This window comes from Protopterus annectens, chromosome 6.part0 (assembly GCF_019279795.1).
Source record: "Protopterus annectens isolate FY-2018-M chromosome 6.part0, PAN1.0, whole genome shotgun sequence".
Lineage (NCBI taxonomy): Eukaryota > Metazoa > Chordata > Ceratodontiformes > Protopteridae > Protopterus > Protopterus annectens.
The window spans coordinates 402,219,680-402,240,970 of NC_056737.1; the positions used below are offsets into that span (position 1 = coordinate 402,219,680).

General features: G+C 41.5%; 1 protein-coding gene across 2 annotated transcripts in view; it reads left to right on the plus strand.

Annotated features, from left to right (window-relative positions):
• Nucleotides 1-21,291, plus strand: part of LOC122804338 (spectrin beta chain, erythrocytic-like) — a 2,132,081-nt gene that overhangs the window by 1,939,891 nt on the left and 170,899 nt on the right. For both annotated transcript variants that reach the window (XM_044074141.1, XM_044074142.1), the window contains one exon: nt 4,331-4,569. In XM_044074141.1, coding sequence (XP_043930076.1) covers nt 4,331-4,569 — 239 coding nt within the window. The remainder of the gene's footprint in view (nt 1-4,330; nt 4,570-21,291) is intronic.

Genomic DNA, 21,291 nt, shown 5'->3' on the forward strand with positions numbered 1-21,291 from the left:
TAAAGTCCAGCTAATGGCCAAGCTATTCCAAAGCATGTTTAATACTTGTTTACGGTTATGGGAGTAACATGAAGTTACTGAAGATACTTTATTTTATAGCACTTGTAAATATGAATATATTTTGAAACATTGTCTGGTAATTAGTGCAGAGAATTAAGATTATGAGTTGGTTACTAGCTACTTCCTGTAGCCAAGGGTTTGATTCCCTCCCCTTCAAGTGCAGCTCTGAGAAATTCACTTAACCAGACAGTGCATTGTGGCTGAGTTTGTAAAAGATCATTGTGGATCAGTGCTCCATTCCAGTTAAATGCAAGTAAATAAACCATTTCTTATTTTGTTGTATAAAATGTCCTGCTTTGCAATGACATGGTTTATCATACATTCAGAGATGAACTGTTGATGATTGTTTAATGTTGTCTGCCTGGGCTTCCCTTGGCCCTCTTTATGTCATATCCAACAGATCCTTAAACAAACCAACTATTACTACATAATCTTAAAGAAACATGTCCAACTTAACACTTACTGCAGTTAAAGAAGAATCACTGTATTTACTACTTTTTTGTGATTGGCAGTGATATAAACAATATTTATGCCACTGTTTAAAATATAGGTTCGTAGGTTCATAGGTGTGTACTAGGCTAATGGCCCTGGGGCCTTTACAAGCCTAGCCATAGGATTACCCTGGCATCATGCCACCCAACCTTAGTTCCCAGTCCTTCTGTCAAGTAGAGTCACTGCAGTTATCCCCAGGGTGAATTTTCTATTTCCCATCCACTCATCAAGATTTCTCTTGAAGAGGGTCAGCGAGGTGATCTGCTTAACATGTATGGGAAGTCTATTCCATAGCATGGGTAGTCTCTGGGTTATGAACCTGTCTCTCCAGCATGTTCTGTTGATTGTGGTAATGAGGTTGAGGTCTCTGGAGCATGTGGTGTGGAGGGATTGGGATTTCTTTAGATGTAGCATTTCTAACAGAGCTGGGTCAGACATGGCTTTGTAAGTCAAGCAGAGATCACCTCTAAGTAGGTGATATGAGATAGAGAATATTTGGAGTTTTTTGAGTCTGTCCATATAGGACAAGTGTTTAATGCCTAGGATCCTCTTTGTGAGGTACATTTGTGGCCACTCCAGTTGTTGCAGGTGTCAAGTGAGGTACATGCCAAATGGGGCATTGTACTTGATGATTGGCCTAATGAGGGAAGAGTAGAGGGAGACAATAACCTTTCTTCCTGGTTGCAAAATCCTTAGTAATGATATGTGCCACATAGAAGGACTTTCTGATTACTGTAGCAATGTGGTGATCAAAAGAGAGGTTGCTGTCAACCTGTGTTCCCAGATCTCTTATAACATCTTCTGTGTTCAGTGGACTACCATCGATGTGGTAATTCATGGGAACCAGGTTTTTCCCAAAGGGAATGATGATACATTTTGTGCATTGAGCTTAAGGCCATGGTTCTGACACCAGTTATTGGTCTCAGTGAGGCCATTCTGTAGGATGTCAACATCACTTGGGGAGTTAATAATAGTTCCCAACTTGCAATCATCTGCGAATTTTGTCAACCAGAGTCCCTTTGTGTTGGCCTGGACTTCAGAGAAGTAGATACCAAACAGGAAAGGACCCGGGACCGAACCATGTGGGACTCCACTCGTGACTAATCGGCAGTTTGACTTGGAGTCAGTTACTTTCACACTGTCTGTGAGCCAGCTTGCAACCCACCTAGTGATGTAGGGGTTGATGCCTAGCTTAGTGAGATTTTCTATGATTCCTGAGTGGGGAATGGTATCAAAGGCCTTGGCCAAATCAAGGTAGGCTGTATGAACCACCTTGCCTTCATCCACAGCTGTGGTGACTGACTCAAAGAAGTCGACCAAGTTGAGCAGGCATGATCTACCCTTCACAAAACCAAACTGTGTGGGATCCAGAGTCTGGAGATTCCCTATATCCTTGTTTATTAGGTTCACGATGATGCGTTCCATAGCTTTGCATATCAGACTCAAAAGGCTAATGGGGCGATAGTTCCCAGGGTCTGTAGTCACTCCTCCTTTGTGGAGAGGGATGACTGTAGCAGTGTGCCATTCGGTAGGGACAATGCCTGAGATGAGGCTGTAATTGAACAGGGCACACAGGTGAGGTGCCAGTTCAGTCTGTAGTTCATGTAGAACACAGCCAGGTATATTGTCAGGTCCCATAGGAGCTGTATTCTTGGCCTTGGACTGTGCTTTTTTAACCTCTGCAGCAGTAATACAGGGTGCCTGGCAATCTACTGGTATTGTGATTGGTCCTTTGGGTGGGTAAAGTGGGCACTGAATCTGTTGGCCATTATATTGGCAATATCTGTTGGCTCAGTATAGGAGGTACCATTGTGCAGTAGCTCAGAGCAAGTCTGGATATTGCCGTGGAGATTCTTTGCATAACTGTAGAAGGCCTTGTGGTTGTCTTTACTATCTGCTGCAATTCTGTTTTCATAGCTAACTTTAGAGGATTTGATGAGGGATCTCAACTTTTTGTTGAGGCTGATCTTGGGACTTCACCTTATTCCGTGTAAGTTTCTTCCTTCTGTTGTAGAGTTTGTTTATGGAAGGGGACCACCAGATTGGCTTCCTTTTTTTGGAGGAGAGGATCTTGGTTCTAATGGGTGTGGCGAGATCCATGCATTTGTGTATATGTTCGTACAGTGCATTGGTGTATGATTCGGTGGTCATGCATCTGTTCTCCATTTGCATGGGTGCCATGACGTTAGTCACCTCTGTTTTTAGGAGCCCAAAGCTTTGGAGAAGTTTTTCATGGTGGTTACCTTTGCGGGGGGGGGGGGGGGCTTTCTAAGGTGATTAGTTTGTGGTCGGATCTAACCAGGGATGAGTTGACTATTGGTGTAGAGCAACAGTCACCCATATTAGTAATGAACAGGTCAAGGATGTTGCTACCTCTAGTGGGGGGTAAGAACGAGCTGGTCCAGGGCATTGGAATTAATGAATTCCAGGAAACGTTGAGCAAGTGTATTGGTACATGAGTAGTTTTCCCACTTAATGGGGGGGTAGTAGAAGTCTCCCAGTATGAGAGTGATAGGTTGGACCCTAATATTCTCCAGGGTGCTTAGGAATGTGGAGTGTGACTCTTGGGACATGGGTGGAGACCTATAGCAGGCTACGACCTGAATCACTGTCTTACCCAGTGTTAGCTGCACCTGAAGTATCTCTGATGTATTATGTTGGGCTACCAGTCTGGCGGTGTGCGCATCCTTTATGAATATGGAAACAACACACCTTTGGAGCTTCGGTCCAAGTTCTGGGGCCGAAAGGTGTGGAATGAGTTATAGCCTGGTAGTGCAGGGGTGCTTTCTGCTGCCTTGAACCAGGTCTCTGTTGCAGCACAAATGTCGATGTTCTCCATTTTAAGGAGTGCTTCAAGCAAGTGCATTTTAAGATTTAGACTTCTGACCCTCAGATTGCATTTGTTTGTAGCTGTTATGGTGGTAATTTGGTCTTTGGAACACCACCTAAAAAAGGCACTATAGGGGTGTCAAGAGCCTTGACCAGTATCCAAAAGCCCAGGGGTGACAGATGCAACTGGCAAAGCATCAAGGTCTGTCAATCATGGCATCCCAGGCAAACATACTGGATCCCCTTAGAATGACTCCATATAGACAAGGTTTACTCCAATATTTACACGTGTGTCACTTGAATTATTCTTTCTTTCTTTCTTTTGGATGAGAACCACCACATTATGCTGTGTTATCTCTGTCTTACAAATAGTTTTATCATTGTTTAAGATATTGTTTTACTGTTCTGTGTATTTTAATAGATTACATTTTATAGGACATCGATTTTGTGTATATACAAGTTAGTGGTTAAATAGAGCAAGCAACAAAATATATAGCTGTCCTGTTGCTTAAAATCCATCCAAATTTTCTAGCTGACAATTGCAAAATAAATAAATAAATACCATATATGCAGGGACCCTGATTTTTCACCATTCTAGGTAAAATATAGGTAAAACTTGAATTTTGATTGAGTATTGGGAAAACAGCTGTGTGCGTAGAATGTGCTTTAATGTTGAACACACACACACACACACACACACACACACACACACACACACACACACAACATATAAAAATCACCGCTAAAATTCCTAACTTTCATTTCATGAAAATGTATTTATTTTTTTAAACTATAAATCTGTCCCCTGAATCATGGCAGAACCACAGCATTGGAATCAGGATCACTTACACTAAAACTATACCTGAAGTTATACAAACACACTATCAGGCCAACACTTGAATGTTTTTCATGTAATTTCAATAGATGCACTTATTTCTGTTTGTAATAGACACTAGCCGAGGAAGAAGATCTGGTGAATGGCACAGAAATTCTAGAAGACCTGCCTCTTGAAACTGAAGACCAAAAGGAAACAGAAGAGAAACAAGTCCAGAAGCCACCACCTTTGATATTGGAACCACCCATAGAAGAAGCAGCTACTCTCCCTGCCAAGCCAATGACCACGCAGTTTAGCAGTCAGCTTGAACGCAAACATGAAATGGAGGGCCCAAGTAAAAGGGCTTCAAACAGGTGCGTACATGAATATTAGCATTCAGCTCAAACATGCAGCATCAGTGGTAAGAAATTAGCATAAAATGTGCAATATGGTTTCACTAGTAGATTGTTTCCTCTTAGTTTTTTTCTATTTCTTCTCCCCATAGCCAGTGGTTTCTGCAAGCTGCACCCCCATCTTATCTGAAGCTGACTTTCCTGACAATACATGCAACGCTTTTCTTTAGAAAAACAGAGGAAGGTTGGCCGCCAGGCTGGCAACTTGACACCATAAAACTCCACTGCCAATCATGAGCGGACAGATGATCCGCTGTGGCAACCCCTAACCGGGAAAAAGCCGAAAGAAGAAGAAGAAGAAGATAGCACTTCAAAGTCAATCCATTATCCATTCAGTTGCAAATTATAATTTTTTTTTTTTTTGAGCAAAGTACTTCTCTCCCTTTATGCAGGTACACCGTTACTTACAGAAACCCTGGAATTTCTTGCATTATCTGGTGAGAAATGACAGATTCCCACCCCCACTCCTACAGTGACTGCCATTGATAACATTTTTTGATGAAGAAGCCAAAAACTGGGAATTGTAAAAGCAGTTTTCAGACAGTTTGATGGCTCCCAGTGGAAACAAAATGGACTGTCAGTATGACGCTTTCACTGACTGTTTACATGGTGCACTTCTGCTTATTTTATCAGAAAGTGCATTTCTTGGAATTGTTTGGCATGTCCTTGTATATAGAAAATTTTAGTAATATTTTATTAACAGTTTTTATTATCAGTCAGTGTCTTGAATGTCTTTTTTTAAACATCATTATTAAATCCCATTTTAGATATTGTCGTAGGACATACATTCATAGTAATATGTTCATACAGTACACATATTTATTTTGTTTTTAACAATTATTTCATTCCAACAATACATAATTGCTCAAGCCCTGTTTTCCCTTAAACCTCACTTCTGTTCCTGAACATTATTCTGCATGAAGTGTTCCCACAAATTCCATTTATTTCTATATATTTCCTTCCATTTTCTAACAATCCCATTTCCAGTTGTTTTATTTCCTTTGCAATATTTAGTACTTCAGTTATAGTTGGGTTAGAGTTTTGATTTCCATTTTCTATTAATTGCTTTTCTGACAGCCAGTAACATTAAATTTACTGTCTTACTATGTCTAGGCAATTCAGATGCTATGTTACATCTTCAGAAGTGTCATTTTTTTCTGTTACTACAATTTGCTCCCCCAACCTTTCTGACAAAGTAAAAAGCCAAAGTTGTGTTTAGGGATCTAACTAATTCAAATTTCTTTCATCTTTATTTTGCATATGAGGGTAAAAAGAGGGGGAATTTGATATTTTGGTTAAACACAATGATAGATATGAACATAGGCTAAAAAACTAATAGATTAGCAGCTAGTGAGTCTTTGTGAAAACAGTAAAAGGCATATCAATGTTTGTGTCTTGGAAATTCTACTAGTAGATGTGATAGCAATTTGTAAAAATGTATTCCAAGAAAGAAATTGTGGAATAACAAAACCAGGCAAAAGGAAGCACTGGAAAAGATTTCAAAAATTAAATTCAAATCTCATTTTGGAAATAAAATGTTCATAAAGGGTTAGTTGTCAAGACTTTCTATCAAAAACTAATTTAACAGAATCCTGGATCCCACAGAAAGCTTTCCGTTGGCACAGAAGAGTTTTCCTCTCATAGCAGATTAAGATAAACCAAGACCAAGTGAAACCGTCATTCTAAAACCTCAGGCAAATCTGTATCAAGGTGTGCCACATTTCTGGATTGAAACAAGGGCCCTAACATTTGCCATTCAGACTCATGCCTTTCTTAGCACTAGATTTTCTTAGCTGTTATTAAATCAGTCTTTACCAGAAAGAAATGGCACTCTGAGAGGTGTACAGTGCTGAGGTCTGGATATTCAACTCAGATTGTCTGTTAACAAGTTCTGGACCCTAGGTAGGTATACTCCCATCAGCTGAATGGTTAAAGACAAAGCCAGCCTCCATAGTCTGATGTTAAACCCTGCAGGACTAATAAAGAGGAGTTCCTCCCCCTTTGATTATCTATAACAATTATTTTTTTATTTTGTCATTCATTCATTCTTTTTGTTAACCGGAATAGTCTGACTGGGTGGATTGCCCCATTTCAGTAGAGTCCATTGGAGAAACACTTCAATAAAAACAGTGTCTAATGAAGATAGTATATTATACAGAAACATGGATTACATGATGCATTTTTGGCAATTACAAATGTGAAGGTGGGAAAAGAGAAGAATACGCAGAACAACAATTTATTTAAAATGTTAGATTGGAAGTGAAGTGGTAATGAAGGATAGACATGTTCAGAGAAGGAAGACGAGCTAGTAGTTGGATATTGTAGTTATAGATGGCTAGTTTATAATGAACATGTCTGGTGTAGATTTGATGGATATTAGCAGGCAGGAGCTGGTTGGGAAGGAAAGGCAGTTACAGTATGTATTATCACTAATCAGGTGCAAGACGTTTATGATAGAACCAGGATAACTTTAGATGGAGTTAAAGTTGAGATTTAACTTCTGCAGTTCAGTTTTTACTTTGCAATAGTATTGACTGTGACACCTGTAAAATCTCTGGGCACAGACATCTCCTCCTCAGTAATAAGCAAGAAGAGGTGACCTAGCAGTGCCTAACCCCAAGCAGCAACATTTTCCACATCTGTTCTCCAGCCCAAGTGCAGTGCATTTGTTTTCATGACTGGATAGGACTAGGAAGAGACAGGTGCCTTCCCATACATTTTAAATGTGTACTTTACTAAACATACCAAACATGTTCAATAATTGAACTTTATACTTATCAAAAATATATCAAAAATATAAGATAAACTAACAACTGGTACATAGACTCTTCTTAATTGCATTAAAATAAAATATCAGCATGCTGACATTTAACTCTGTGTATTTTAATACTATTAGGCATAGGATATTGCACCTTACTTGGCAACTTTTCAATAAATTGCTAAACATAAAGGATTGTAGTTGAAGCTTTACAGCTTGGACACTACAGATGAGGGGGAACAACCTTCAAGCTTGCATTTGTATCAGCCATTATTTTCAAATATAGTTCCTTGCCATGGAAAACATGGCCAAACCATTTGCTGCCCCATCATTCCTTTTTAGGCAAAGTTGGACATAACCTAACAAACAAACAAAATCGTAAAATGCACATCAAGATGGCCCTTCTCAGAGCCAGGAGTCTTAACAATGGGACTGAACCATTTGGAGACACTTTTACGTATGGAATAAGGCAATGTTTTTGCAGTCACAGAGGCATAGTTCATGTGTAATGAGAGCACCCCATCTATGTTGGGGTTCTGCACTTATCATGCCATTGAGCCCACTGATAATGTTGGAGGCGTTAGTATTCATCAGAGATTTTATCCCTTCCAAAGTGATTCTCCTTTGAAACCCCCAACTCACACTAGGTAGTTCAGAATGTTCTGAATAATTTAGAATGGTTACCAGTCCCCTTCTGTGGGCCCCACAGGATCATGAAAATGTCCTGGCATTCCTTGAAAGTTTCCCTATAAGAGATGGTTCTTTAATCTTTGATGACTTCAAATACCCCTCTGTTGACTAGAGTACTTCTACTTCTAATGTTGGTTATGTACAGTGTTCCTTAGATTGCGTTAATGAGAACTCCTTGAATCAAACTGACTGATATCCCACCAGAGGTGGAAACCGATATAAAAAGTGTATACACTCCTGTTAAAATGCCAGGTTTTTGTGATATAAAAAAAATGAGAATCATTTCAAAACTTTTCCCACCTTTAATGTGACCTATAACCTGTAGAATTCAATTGAAAAGCAAACAAATCTGTTAGGGGGAAAAAATATAAAAAATAAAAAGCGTACAATATGCTGGTTGCATAAGCGTGCACACCCTTAAACTAATACTTTGAGTGCACACCCTTAAATTAATACTTTGTTGAAGCACCTTGTGACTTAAATACAACATTCAGTCTTCTTGGGTAAACACCTGCCATCAATTAAAGAGACTGTGATTAACCCCAAATAAGGTTCAGGTGTCCTAGCAGGATTTTCATGACATTTACTTAGTTGCCTGCTACAGCAAAAGCCATGTTTCACAGAGAGCTTACAAAGCATTAAAGGGATCTCATTGTTGAATGGTATCAGTCAGGAGAAGGGTACAAAAACATTTCCACAGCATTGGATATACCATGGAACACAGTGAAGACAGTCATCAAAAAGTGGAGAAAATATGGGACAACAGTGACATTGCAAAGAACTGGACGTCCCTCCAAAATTGATGAAAAGACAAGATGAAAACTGGTCAAGGAGGCTCCAAGAGACCTACAGTAACACTAAAGGAGCTGCAGGAATTTCTGGCAAGTACTGGTTGTGTACTACATGTGACAACAATCTCCCGTATTCTCCATATGTCTGGACTTTGGGATAGGATTGCAAGATGGAAGCCTTTTCTTACACAGAAAAACATCCAGACCCGGCTGAAATTTGCAAAACAATACATAAAGTCTCTCAAAAGCATGTGGGAAAATGTGTTATGGTCTGATGAGACCAAGGCTGAACTTTTTGGCCACAATTCCAAAAGGTACGTTTGGCGCAAAAACAACACTTCGCATCACCGAAAGAACATCCCCACAGAGAAGCATGGTGGTGGCAATATCATGCTTTGGGGTTGCTTTTCTTCAGCTGGAACTGGGGCTTTAGTCAAGGTGGAGGGAATTATGAACAGTCCTAAATGGCAGTAACTTTTGGCCCAAAACCTTCTGGCATATGCCAGAAAGCTGAATATGAAGAGGAATTTCACCTTTCAGTGTGACAATGACCCCAAGCTTACATCCAAATCAACAAAAGAATGGCTTCACCAGAAGAAAATTAAAGTTTTTGAATGGTCCAACCAGACCCCAGACCTAAATCTAATAGAAAATCTGTGGTGTGACCTGAAGAGGGCTGTGAACACAATCTGATAGATTTGGAGCACTTTTGCAAGGAAGAGTGGGCAAATATTGCCAAGTCAAGATGTGCCATGCTGTTAGATTCCTACCCAAGAAGACTGAATGCTGTAATTAAATCAAAAGATGCTTCAACAAAGTATTAGTTTAAGGGTGTGCACACACAACAAAGTATTAGTTTAAGGGTGTGCACACTTATGCAACCAGTGTACTGTATGTTTTTTATTTTTTATATTTTTCCCCTAACATATTTGTTTGTTTTTCAATTGAATTGTACAAGTTATAGGTCACATTAAACGTGTGGAAAGTTTTGAAATGATTTATTGTGGTCTCATTTTTTATATCACAAAAACCTGACATTTTAACAGGGGTGTGTATACTTTTTAAATCTACTGTAGCTCTCACAGACTTGGCCCCAGCATGTTCCCTGCTTCTGGCTTGCTCCTCATTGGTAAAATCAAAGCACAAACTAGTCACCCTTCCTCTCAGAACATCCATTTACCTATACTAATCCCTGTAGATTTGGGATATGCAGCAGGCTGTGCTAAGTATGCTTATTTAGATAAATGTATTGACAGAGTATTCCCCACTAGAACGAAATACAATAGCAGATTCTACAAAAAAAAAACAATCTGGTGGTCAGTAGATATTAACAAATGCAAAAAATGGAAGAAATGGCTTAGATTACCCTGTAAGGCCAGAATTTCCCATCACAAAAGTAATATAAAATGCCTCACCAAGAAATTGAAGGAGGCTATAAAAACCAATAAAGCATCCCATGAGCATAAGCTGGCTTCTGAGGCTAGGGATAATTATAATTCCTTTTTTAGCACTACACTAGAAAACTAAAGTATAATTAACATAATTTATACAAATTTGTCTACAATGGCACCTCCCATTCAAATCCTAAAGACTTTGCTAACATACCAGTAAATAAGTTTGTTGGTAGGTTCTCCCCTGAAAGTATCACCCCCACCCCAAACATCCTTGTCACTTTCTGTCCCTTCCTTCTCAAAGGATTATACCCTTAAAGTACTCTCCAAGGCCAAAACACCTTTTCAGCATTTCCTGACACTGTAACAGGTTGTCTAATAGTAATAATAATAGTGTTAAATAGGCTTTTGCTGATTCCCTCCGTAAGTTCAGCCTAAGCCATGCCACTGGATATGTTCCTGAGTTCTAGTGTACTGCAGTAGTGATGCTTCTCTGCAATGGTGGCCCCAGCACTGACCAAGAACTCCAGATCCATTAGCCTTATTAGTCTTGTTTGTAAGGCCATGGAACACACCACCACTAACTTCATAAACCATGATATTAAAAGAAAATTTATCAGGATTGATCTTAAACAATTCAGATTTAATAAGGGTATGTCATGCATGCTAAATCTTGTGTGCTTCTTTGAAAAGGTCAAGCAAGCCGTGGACAGTGGTCACACTGATCACACTGCCTATTTGTATCTGGTAAAAGTGTTTGACACCATACCACATGATGAAATTACTAGTAATCTTAAAAACTGATGCCTGTGTGGTAAGGATAGCGTGCAAACTGGCTCAAGGACAGATCATATGTTGTCAGGGTCAGTGATGCCTCCTCAGTTAGGGGAAAAAGTGACCAGTGGTGTTCTCCATGGTTCTATACTAGCCCCCCCCCCTCCTTTTTGGCATTTATTTTTCTGACCAAAACACTGATACTGACTATCTTTGGCTGACTAAGTTCACTGATTGTAAGATGGTGTAGCAGTTAAATCAACTAATCATACTAAAACCCTTCAGATAGAACAAACATGTTAACTTCTGGTGCACTGAAAAAGGACTCAAAACTAAATGCTAGGACATGCAGTATCATCTTCAGAAAACAAATTCCTGCCCTCTTCTGTATCAATTGACACCACACTTTCTAGTGAGTCTGTGATCGGGTACTTGAGCACTTGGATTAATGGCTCCCTCCTTCAATTGCAGTCTATCACCTGTAATCAGAAAATCCTTCTATAACTCACAATTAATCACAAAGAGCATCTTGTCTAAGACCAAGGACATTGCTATTCTGTACTCTGCTCTTGTTATACCCTTCATAAAATATAATGCACCCCTTTGGCATCTCTGTTGATAGACACATCAAAAAAATTTAAAAAATGCAGGTGTTCCTAACAAACATATCTCAGACCTTAGAAATCTTAGTTATCAGGAAAGGTTGGAATCACTATCCCTGTACTTCATGTCATATAGACTTCTGAGCGGAGACCTGTGCCTTGCCTTATGTACCCTAGGGGAGCCCATTATCAGTGACCACCTATTCCACAATAAATCAAATATTGTAGCTAACACTAGGAATTGATTTCTCAATTTACATCAGATAATAAATGAAACTAAATGAAAAAATAGGTCTATTATATAGTGCTTCCCTTGCTGTGGAATAGACTCCCTTTCTATGTCAAGCAATTTGACTCTATGCCAGCTTTTAAATATAGGTTAGCCAATCAGATAGGTAACCTAAAATATTCTGTGGGACTTACATGCCTTACCATCCTTGGAAAGGCTGCTAGAGCCTGTGGGTGGTTATTGACAAGGAACACATGGCCTCTGGTTGAATAGTCTTGTATTTCCTATTGTTCCTATGACATATGTTATAATCATGGCTGATAACAGAGAGAGGCCTATAAGAAGACAGAAGCTCAGGATACTTACCAGCTTAAGGATAACTAATACTACTACAGCATTCTGTTAAGACCAGTTAGCATAATGGTTAAGGTATTTGTCTCCCATGCCAAGGTACAAGGTTTGATCCTGACCTTCGGCCAATGCCTATTTGAAATTTGCATGTTCTCCCTGTTTCTTCATGGAGCTCCTCCCACCTCCAAAAAAACATGCTGAATGTTTCCATCTCAAACAGCTGCACAAACTCTACATGATGCCCTGTAAGGGAAAGAATTGTATAGACCAACCACTTTGGGCATCTACTGTAGTATGCAGTATCTTCAAGATAAGAGAACAGAGATCACAGACTGTGCTCCATGGCAGGGCTAGCCACTCAATGGTGTAAAATTTGGTTCTAGGTGATTTTGTTGTGTTGAGTAATGTCACCAAATGGGCATGATAAGTAAGTTGAGGACCCGACCTTCTCTGAACTATGGAAAGGAAGGGTGTATGCGTCTGTATTGGCCAATGTGTGCCCACCATAAAGCCCAGCAGCCCTGGGTCAATATGCTACTGGCCAGCTGGTGTCCATTTGCCCGGCTTGGGTTACCTGGGAAGCTTTAGCTCTGTTGCACCAGTGAACCTGCCAAACAGGAACTAAGAATTGCTACACTCAATGTAGGTTCACTGACAGGACAGAGTTAGGAAGTAGATGGTAAGGAGGAGGCTGAACATGCTATTTATCCAGGAGACAAGATGGAAGGGCACTTGACTTGGGATCCAGAGCCTACTATATAGGAGAGGGACAGTCTAGAAATGGTGTGGGAATTGTTGTGAGAGAGAGGCTTCAGAAGGCAGTGAGGGATGTAATCAGAATTATACATTCATAGGTTTACCATCAGAACACTTACAAGCCTAGTCAATATAACTTGATTTTACCCAATATATGGCCATTGGGGACAAGAGGATGGCATGGATTTGTGCCTATGCCTTAAGTTTCTTACAGACTGCCCCTGTCCATAAGGGACATAACTACCCCAGGTTTGAATTTGAGATTCTCCATCAATTGAAGAGGGCCAGGGAAGTGATCTGCTTAATATGAATTGGAAGCCTGTTCCAAAGAAGAGGCAATCTCTGAGATACATATCTGTCTCTCTGGCATGTTTTGTTTTGTTTGAAATGCTGACTAAGTTTAGATCCGTAGATCAGGCGACCCTCATGCCATTTGAGTTGCAGATGCCAACTTCATTTTACTCAAGTCAGAAGCGTCAGACTTCATGACACCCATGCAGACAGGAACTGAAAATTCGACTACTGAATCCTACACTAAGGCACTGTACGAGCACATGCACTCCTGCATGAATTGTGCCATCCCAAATAGAACCAAGATGCTCTCCACCAAAAAAAGGAAGCCAATCTGGTGGTCCCCTGCCATAAACAAACTTTACAACAAAAGGAAGAAACTGTTGCAGAAAAGAGGAAAATCCCAGGATGCAAACAACTCCCTTACCACCCTCAGTAAGAAGCTGAGATCCCTCATAAAATCCTCCAAATCTAGTTATGAAAATAAAATTGCCAAAGATTCCAAAGACAACCACAAGGCATTCTATAGTTATGTCAAGAATCTAAATGGCACTGCTCAAATCTGCTCTGAGCTACAATAGAATGGCATTAAATATACTGATCCCAAGGATATTGCCAATATCCTGGCATATCGATTCAGTGCCAACTTCACCCCCTCTCACCCCCTAAAGGGCCTATCTCAGTACCGAAAGACTGCCAAATTCCGGTAATAACAGCCACACAGGTAAAAAACGCACTCTCCAAAGCTAAGAATACAGCATCCATGGGACCAGACGACATCCTGAGCTGTGTACTACATGAACTACAAAATGAACTGGCACCTCACCTAAGTGTCATGTTTAATCATAGCCTCATCTTAGGCTTTGTGCCCACTGAGTTGTGCAAAGCTACAGTTATCCCACTCCACAAGGGGGGATCCACCTTACATCCTGGGAATTACTGCCCCATCAGTCTGATGAGCCTGATCTGCAAGGCCATGGAATGTATTATCATGGAACTTATAAATAAAGACATTGGCAGCCATCAAACACTGGACCCCACCCAGTTTGGGTTCGTGAAGGGCCAATCTTGTCTCCTTAACCCGATTGACTTCTTCAAATCAGTCTCCAGAGCTGTGGACAAGGGTAAGGTGGTCCACGCAGCCTATCTGGACCTTGCCAAGGCCTTTGACACCATCCCCCACTCTGGAATCACAGATAAACTTACTAAGCTGGGCATTAATCCTTACATCACTCGATGGGTTGCCAACTGGCTTACTAACAGAACCCACACTCCAGCTCCAGTCAAGTGACAAGTGGAGTACCTCAGGGTTCAGTCCTGGGACTGCTGTTATTTGGCATCTACTTCTCTGAAGTACAGGCCAACACTAAGGGACTCTGGCTAACCAAGTTTGCAGATGACTGCAAACTTCTTCTTCTTTCGGCTTTTTCCCAGTTACGGGTCACCACAGCGGATCACCTGTCAGCTCATGATTGGCAGTGGAGTTTTACAGTGTCGAGTTGCCAGCCCAGCACCCAACCTTCCATAGAAGGCACGCACACACACACACGCACTCATGCCTACGGCCAATTTAGAGTATCCAATCTACCTACAGCATGTCTTTGGCATGTGGGAGGAAACTGGAGCACCCAGAGGAAACCCACATGACCACAGGGAGGACATGCAAACTCCGCACAGAAGGCACACCAGTCAAGGATCAAACCGGAGAACCTCTTGCTGTGAGGTGGCAATGCTAACCGCTGCACCACCGTGGCCGCCAAACTGGGAGCCATTATTGAATCCCCAAATTATGTGGATATTCTACAAAAGGGCCTTACAGAAACAGATGCTTGGTGCCAGAGCCATGGGCTCAAGCTCAATGCCAAGAAATGTATAGTTATCTCCTTTGGGAAAAAGCATGTACCCGTGAATTACCACATAGGTGGCAGTACACTAAACACCGAAAGTGTGATAAGAGACTTAGGGACACAGGGGGACAATGGTCTCACCTTCGATAACCACATCGCCACAATAGTCAGGAAATCCTTTTATGTGGCACACCTCATCTCTAAGGGCTTTTCATCCAGAAAAAAGGAGGTTATTGTCCAACTGCACTCATCCCTCATTAGACCCATTATAGAATACAATGCCCCATTTGGTATGTACCTCTCCAAACGTGCAACAACTGGAAAGGCCGCAGAAATATCTCACTAAAAGAATCACAGGCCTAAAGCAGATGTGCTGTGCTGACCATCTAAAAAAACTCCAACTATACTCTTGTCACATATCATCTACTCAGAGGCGATCTCTGCTTAACATACAAGGCCATGTCAAACCCAGAGCTGCTGGACATGCTACACTTAAAGAAATCCCAATCCCTCAGAGCCACACACTCCAGCAATCTAAACCTTGTTATCACAATGAACAAAACATACTGGAGGGTAGTTTCCTGACCCAGAGACTCCCCAGACTCTGGAATAGACTGCCCATAGATATCAAGCAGAGCACCTCTTTGGTCCTCTTCAAAAGGAACCTTGACAATTGGATGGGAGATAGGAAATTCACCCCAGGGATCACGTCAAGTCACCCTTCTAGGCAGGGGTCCAGAGAAGTAAATATTGTGGGAAGAAATAGCCAGGGAATTCTTATGGCTAGGCTTGTATAGGCCCTAGGGCCGATAGCCTAGTACTAACCTATATAGCAACTCCATCAGGGCTGGATTTTTGAGTGCCTTATACGTCAGGCATAGGTCACCCCCTTAATAGTCAGAAGGAGACAGAGTAAAGGGATAAGGCTTTTTAGTCTCTCTGCATAGGACATGTTGTTTACACCCTGTATTGTCTTTGTGAGGAACCTCTGAGTTCACTCCAGCTGCTGTAAGTGCCTATTCAAGTACATGCCAAATGGCACATTATAGTCGGTTATTGATCTGATGAGGGCTGAATATAGCAGGACTACAATTTCTTTGGATCTGGATTTTATCCATAACTTTACTTATAAGTTGTGCCACATAAAATGACTTTCTCACCACTGTGGACACATGGCAGTCAAAGTTCAGGCTGCTATCTATCTGTGTACCTATATCTCTCACCCCTGAGTCTACTCTTAGGGGTTCTGCTAGTGATGTTGTAATTTTCAGGGGTATTTGACTTCCCAAAGGGAAAGATAATGCATTTTTTTCACATTTAGTTTTAAACCATGGTTCTGGCACCAGTCATTTATCTGATGTAGACCATCCTGAAGAATAGCTACATCACTGGGGGGATTCAGTGATTGCCCCCCCCCCCCCCAGCTAGCAGTCATTGGAAATCTTTGTCATCCAGAGGCCTTCCACATTAACCTTGACTTCAGAGAAGTATATTCAAACAGGAGTGGTCCCAGCACTGAGCCCTGTGGCACACCACTAGTAACTGGCCTCTTGCTGGATGTTCTTCATGTTTCACTGTTGCAGTCATTACATTTGGGTAATCTGCTGGCAGGTTGCCCTCAGTCGGCCTGATTAACAAAGTTTTGGGTCCTGCGTTGGTTGCTGTCCCTTCTTCCATGACATCAGGTCGTCAGGGGTATAAAACATGCAGCCGACGCCATTACATCAGTCTTTCTTGCCACGTGGTGCCCGAAGCAGAAGCAGTTCGCAAGTGCCGGTTGGCCGACTCCTGAAATTTTCGTTTTCGAGTTTCAGAAACTAAGTCTTCAACTAAAAGCTAAGTACCCCGTTGGGGAAACTTTTTCTTGCTCCTTACCGATGTCAGTAAAAGTTAATAATTGCATTACTTGTGGGAAGCAAATACCTCATAAGGATTTTCATTTGTACAGTATTGCTTGCCTAGGCCCTGACCACAATGTACCTTGCTGTCGGTTTTGTGCTAAATTTAATCAACGCACGATTAAACGTCGGTATATATTTGCTTCTAAATATTTTGGCTCAAGATTTAATTATCCAGAAATGTTGTCAGTTAGCAATCCGACTACCGGAATACCTAAAAAATACAAAGAAAAAGACAGAGACAGACCATTGAGGTCCAAAACTTACGACGAACTTCTCCTAAGCCAGTCGCCAGTTCGCTGGTACTCACTGAGGTGCTTTTACAGCCCCTGGTACCTGTTACTTCTGATTTGCAGGCCTCTACAGAGATCCATTCGGAGGCCAGTTTGCCGCAAGATGGTTCAGTTATGGAACCCGCAGATGTCTCTACCTTAGATGGGTCCGGAGCCGCTGTGCAGGCACCGGCTTCTGAGGGTGTTTTCAGGCCTACAGATTTGTATAGTAGACCAACGCCATCTTCAAAACTAAGGCCAAATTCTAAATCTATGTCTAAAAAATTACGTCTGGGCCACATGTGCAGACCCCTATGCCTAAAAAACAAGCAATCAAAATGGCTGAAGATTTAATCACTCTGATCAGGGGTAGCCAACCCCCTCCTTCTAAGAAGCCTAGGCAAGACATTGAGTATGAATCTTCTGAACAAGTTTCTATTTCTTTTGACTCTTCTAATGAGCAGGATGTGTCTATTCCTACTTATGAGGACTCTGATGCAGAAGATTCCATTCCTTCTGCTTCTCCCCTGAGGATTTTTCTGTTGGGGAAACTTTACATACCTTAAGGAAACATTTCCACTGGGAAAGTCAGGATTTCTCTGAATCTAAAAAGAAACTTAGGGATTTTCTTCTTCTTCCTCAGCATAGGCCTTTGGCTATACCTCCTGTTCTAGACATTGTTGATGATGTTTTTTCAGAATCTAGTATGGCTTCTGATTCTCTGCCTCCGGCTCCTTGTAAGCCAGGCAGATACTATAGGATTCCTGACTCCCACAAATTCCTTTTCAAAAATCCTGTTGCTGATCCTGAAACCATTTCTCAGGGTCCCAAGGGCATTAAGGCCTCTACTGCTAAAAATCCTACTCCTTCTGATAGAGACTCCAAGTTGCTGGATAGATGGGGTAAGAAGGTTTACACTTCCGCAACTTTGGCAATCAGGGCTTTAAACTGTCAATTTCATATGCTTAAATATCAACAGCATATCATGGGACTACTTAAACAGAAAATTATGTTAATTTCTGACTGTGTGGAAAATAAAGATTTACAGGATTTATTACATTCAGCTGAACAAATTGGAAAACATACTTTGCAATGTGGTTTTGATTCCTTGGAGGTCTCTTGCAGGGCTGCTGTAACTGGATCTGTGCTAAGAAGGCATGCTTGGCTCAAAGAGCAAACTCTGCCTGACCATGTTAAAGCAAAATTGTTAGATGCTCCTTTACAACAGGACCGTCTCTTTGGTAATAAGGCTGAAGAAGTGTTAAAAAAGATGGAAGATAAAGCTAAATCTATGCAAACTGTGAAAGAGTTCTTACAGGTGCAACCTCCAAGATTTAGTAAGCACTGGCCTACTAAGAACTGGTCCTTTCCAGTCCCTTTGAGAGCCACTCAAGTCAAATCCAGACATTCCAAAAGCTCCAGGTTTCAGTCACAAGGAACTTTTAGAACAAAACAATGGGGTGCCTCCACCTCCAAATCTGGAAACAACAAGGCACCTCCCTATGGTAAACAGTCTCAATGACTTCCCTCTACAATCACCAAGCACTTACCTTTTAGCTGCCCCTTTGGGGGAAAAACTGGCACTTCATGCACGAAACTGGCAACTTATTACACAGGACAAATGGGTTTTCAATATAGTATCCCAGGGATCCACACATTGCCAATCCTAAACGGATGGCCAGACCTGCCCCCAATTTAGTGGGCAGAGGCCCAGAAACAAGTTCTGTCCCTCATGAACATGGGGGCTATTCAACCAGTACCAGAAGAGGAAAAGGGACAAGGTTTCTATTCAAGACTTTTCCTGGTACCCAGAAAAGACAAATCATGGCATCCAATTCTGGACTTATCCACTCTAAACACATTTCTGGACATTCCAAAATTCAAGATGCTGACTCTTCAACAGTTACTATCTATGCTAGGCAAAGATGCCTGGCTGGTAACTCTAGACTTAAAAGAGGCTTACCTGCATATCCCAATAAGTGAATCTTGCAGAAGATACCTCCACCTCAAAGCAGGCTACTTGCATTACCAGTTCTATGCACTGCCCTTTGGCTTATCTACTGTGCCCAGGCTCTTCACAAAGTGCCTGGCTCCAGTAATTGCATTTTGCAGGTAAAGAAATATTAAAATATATCCATACCTGGACGATTGTCTAATTCAGGTAGAAAACAAGAACATTCTTCTAAAGTATCTGGTGTTTGTAAAAAGGGTTCTAACGTGTCTAGGGTACACCATAAATGAAGAGAAATCATAACTGGTACCCTCTCAAAAAATTACATTCCTGGGTGCAAGCTTGAATACAACTGCCCAGATGATTTACCTTATGCCAGAAAAACAAATTCAATTGGTGACTTACTTCAAACAGGTGGCCACAAAAACCCTGCTATCTGCAAGACAAATTCTTCAAGCCTTGGGGTTCATGGCCTCCTGCATTCTTCTAATTCCATATGCAAGACTGCATATGAGGAAACTTCAGTGGTACTTAAAAAGTTTATAGAGTCAACATTGTCACAGCCTGGAAACAATGATTCCTATCATACCTTGCCTGCAACTAGAGTTCCTATGGTGGGCAGAGGCCTACCACCAAAACAAGGGACTGCCATTCAGTCCACCCCCTGCCACCCAAACCCTAACTACAGATGCATCAGACTATGCTTGGGGTGCTCATCTGGCAGGAAAGTGCATTCAGGGCAAATGGAGCCCATATCAAATGCACCTTCATATCAATCAGAAAGAGATGCTAGCTGTACAGAATGCACTGACAGCCTTCAAGGACTACCTTCATCCAGGACAATTAATGATAAAGACAGACAACACCACAGTTATGTGGTACATAAACAAGCAGGGGGGTACACATTCCTACCCCCTTTGCAGACTAGCCATGGCATTGTGGAACATGGCCTTGACCAACAAAATACAACTACAAGCTCAATTCCTGCCAGGAAAGCTAAATACTCTGGCAAACGAACTAAGCAGAAATCTTATGGACCCACACAAATGGAAACTGGAACCACAAATTTTCAACATGTCAACATGCAAATGGGGGAGTCCAGACATAGATCTTTTTGCCTCAACCCAGAACTATCAGTTGGACAAACCAAAAGTGATTCTGATTGCTCCAGACTGGCCTCGCCAACACTGGTACCCACTCCTGCATAATATGTCACACCTTCCTCCGTGGCACCTGCCTCAGACACCTTACCTACTGCCTCAGCAGAACTACCAAATTTTGCACACTCAGCTCCAAACTTTGAATCTTGCAACTTGGCTAATCATCTAATTTCACCCTTGGCATCCCTCAGCAAACCTGTGATTGATGTCATTTTGGAGGCTAGAAGGCCTACTACTAGAAAATCTTATGCTGACAAATGGAACAGATTCTGTGCCTGGGACCAGTCACAAGGAATAAGCACAGCAATGCACAATATTCCTCAGATTCTGCAATACTTGACTGAGATGCTTTACAACGGCCTGTTTTTTTCTTCCATAAAAATCCATGCCTCTGCCATTTCAGCTCATTACAACACAGAACCTCCCCTCTTCTCTCATCCTCTGCTAAAGCAGTATCTCAGAGGGGCCAAAAATTTTAAGACCTCCCAGGAGAGCGCCAACCCCTGCATGGAACCTCAATTTTGTTTTGGAAAAACTCACTCTCCCTCCTTTTGAGCCAGCTGCTACTGCAGACCTAAAATTTCTCTCTTGGAAAAACAACTTTCCTTTTAGCAGTCACTTCAGCTAGAAGGATTTCTGAATTACAGGCTCTTATGGCAGTGGAGCCTTTCATTATTTTTCATGCGGACAGGGTGTCTCTCAGGACCAATCCATCTTTCATGCCTAAGGTGGTATCCAGTGTGGCTCTTAATCAGACCATTCATCTGCCAACTTTCTTTCCCAATCCACAGAACAAGGGTGAGCGGATTTTGCATTCATTGGATGTACACAGACAACTTAGATTTTACTTAAACAGGACAAAATCTCTAAGAAAATCTGAACAACTATTGGTGGCATTTGCTGCAGAGGCAGAGGGAAAGGC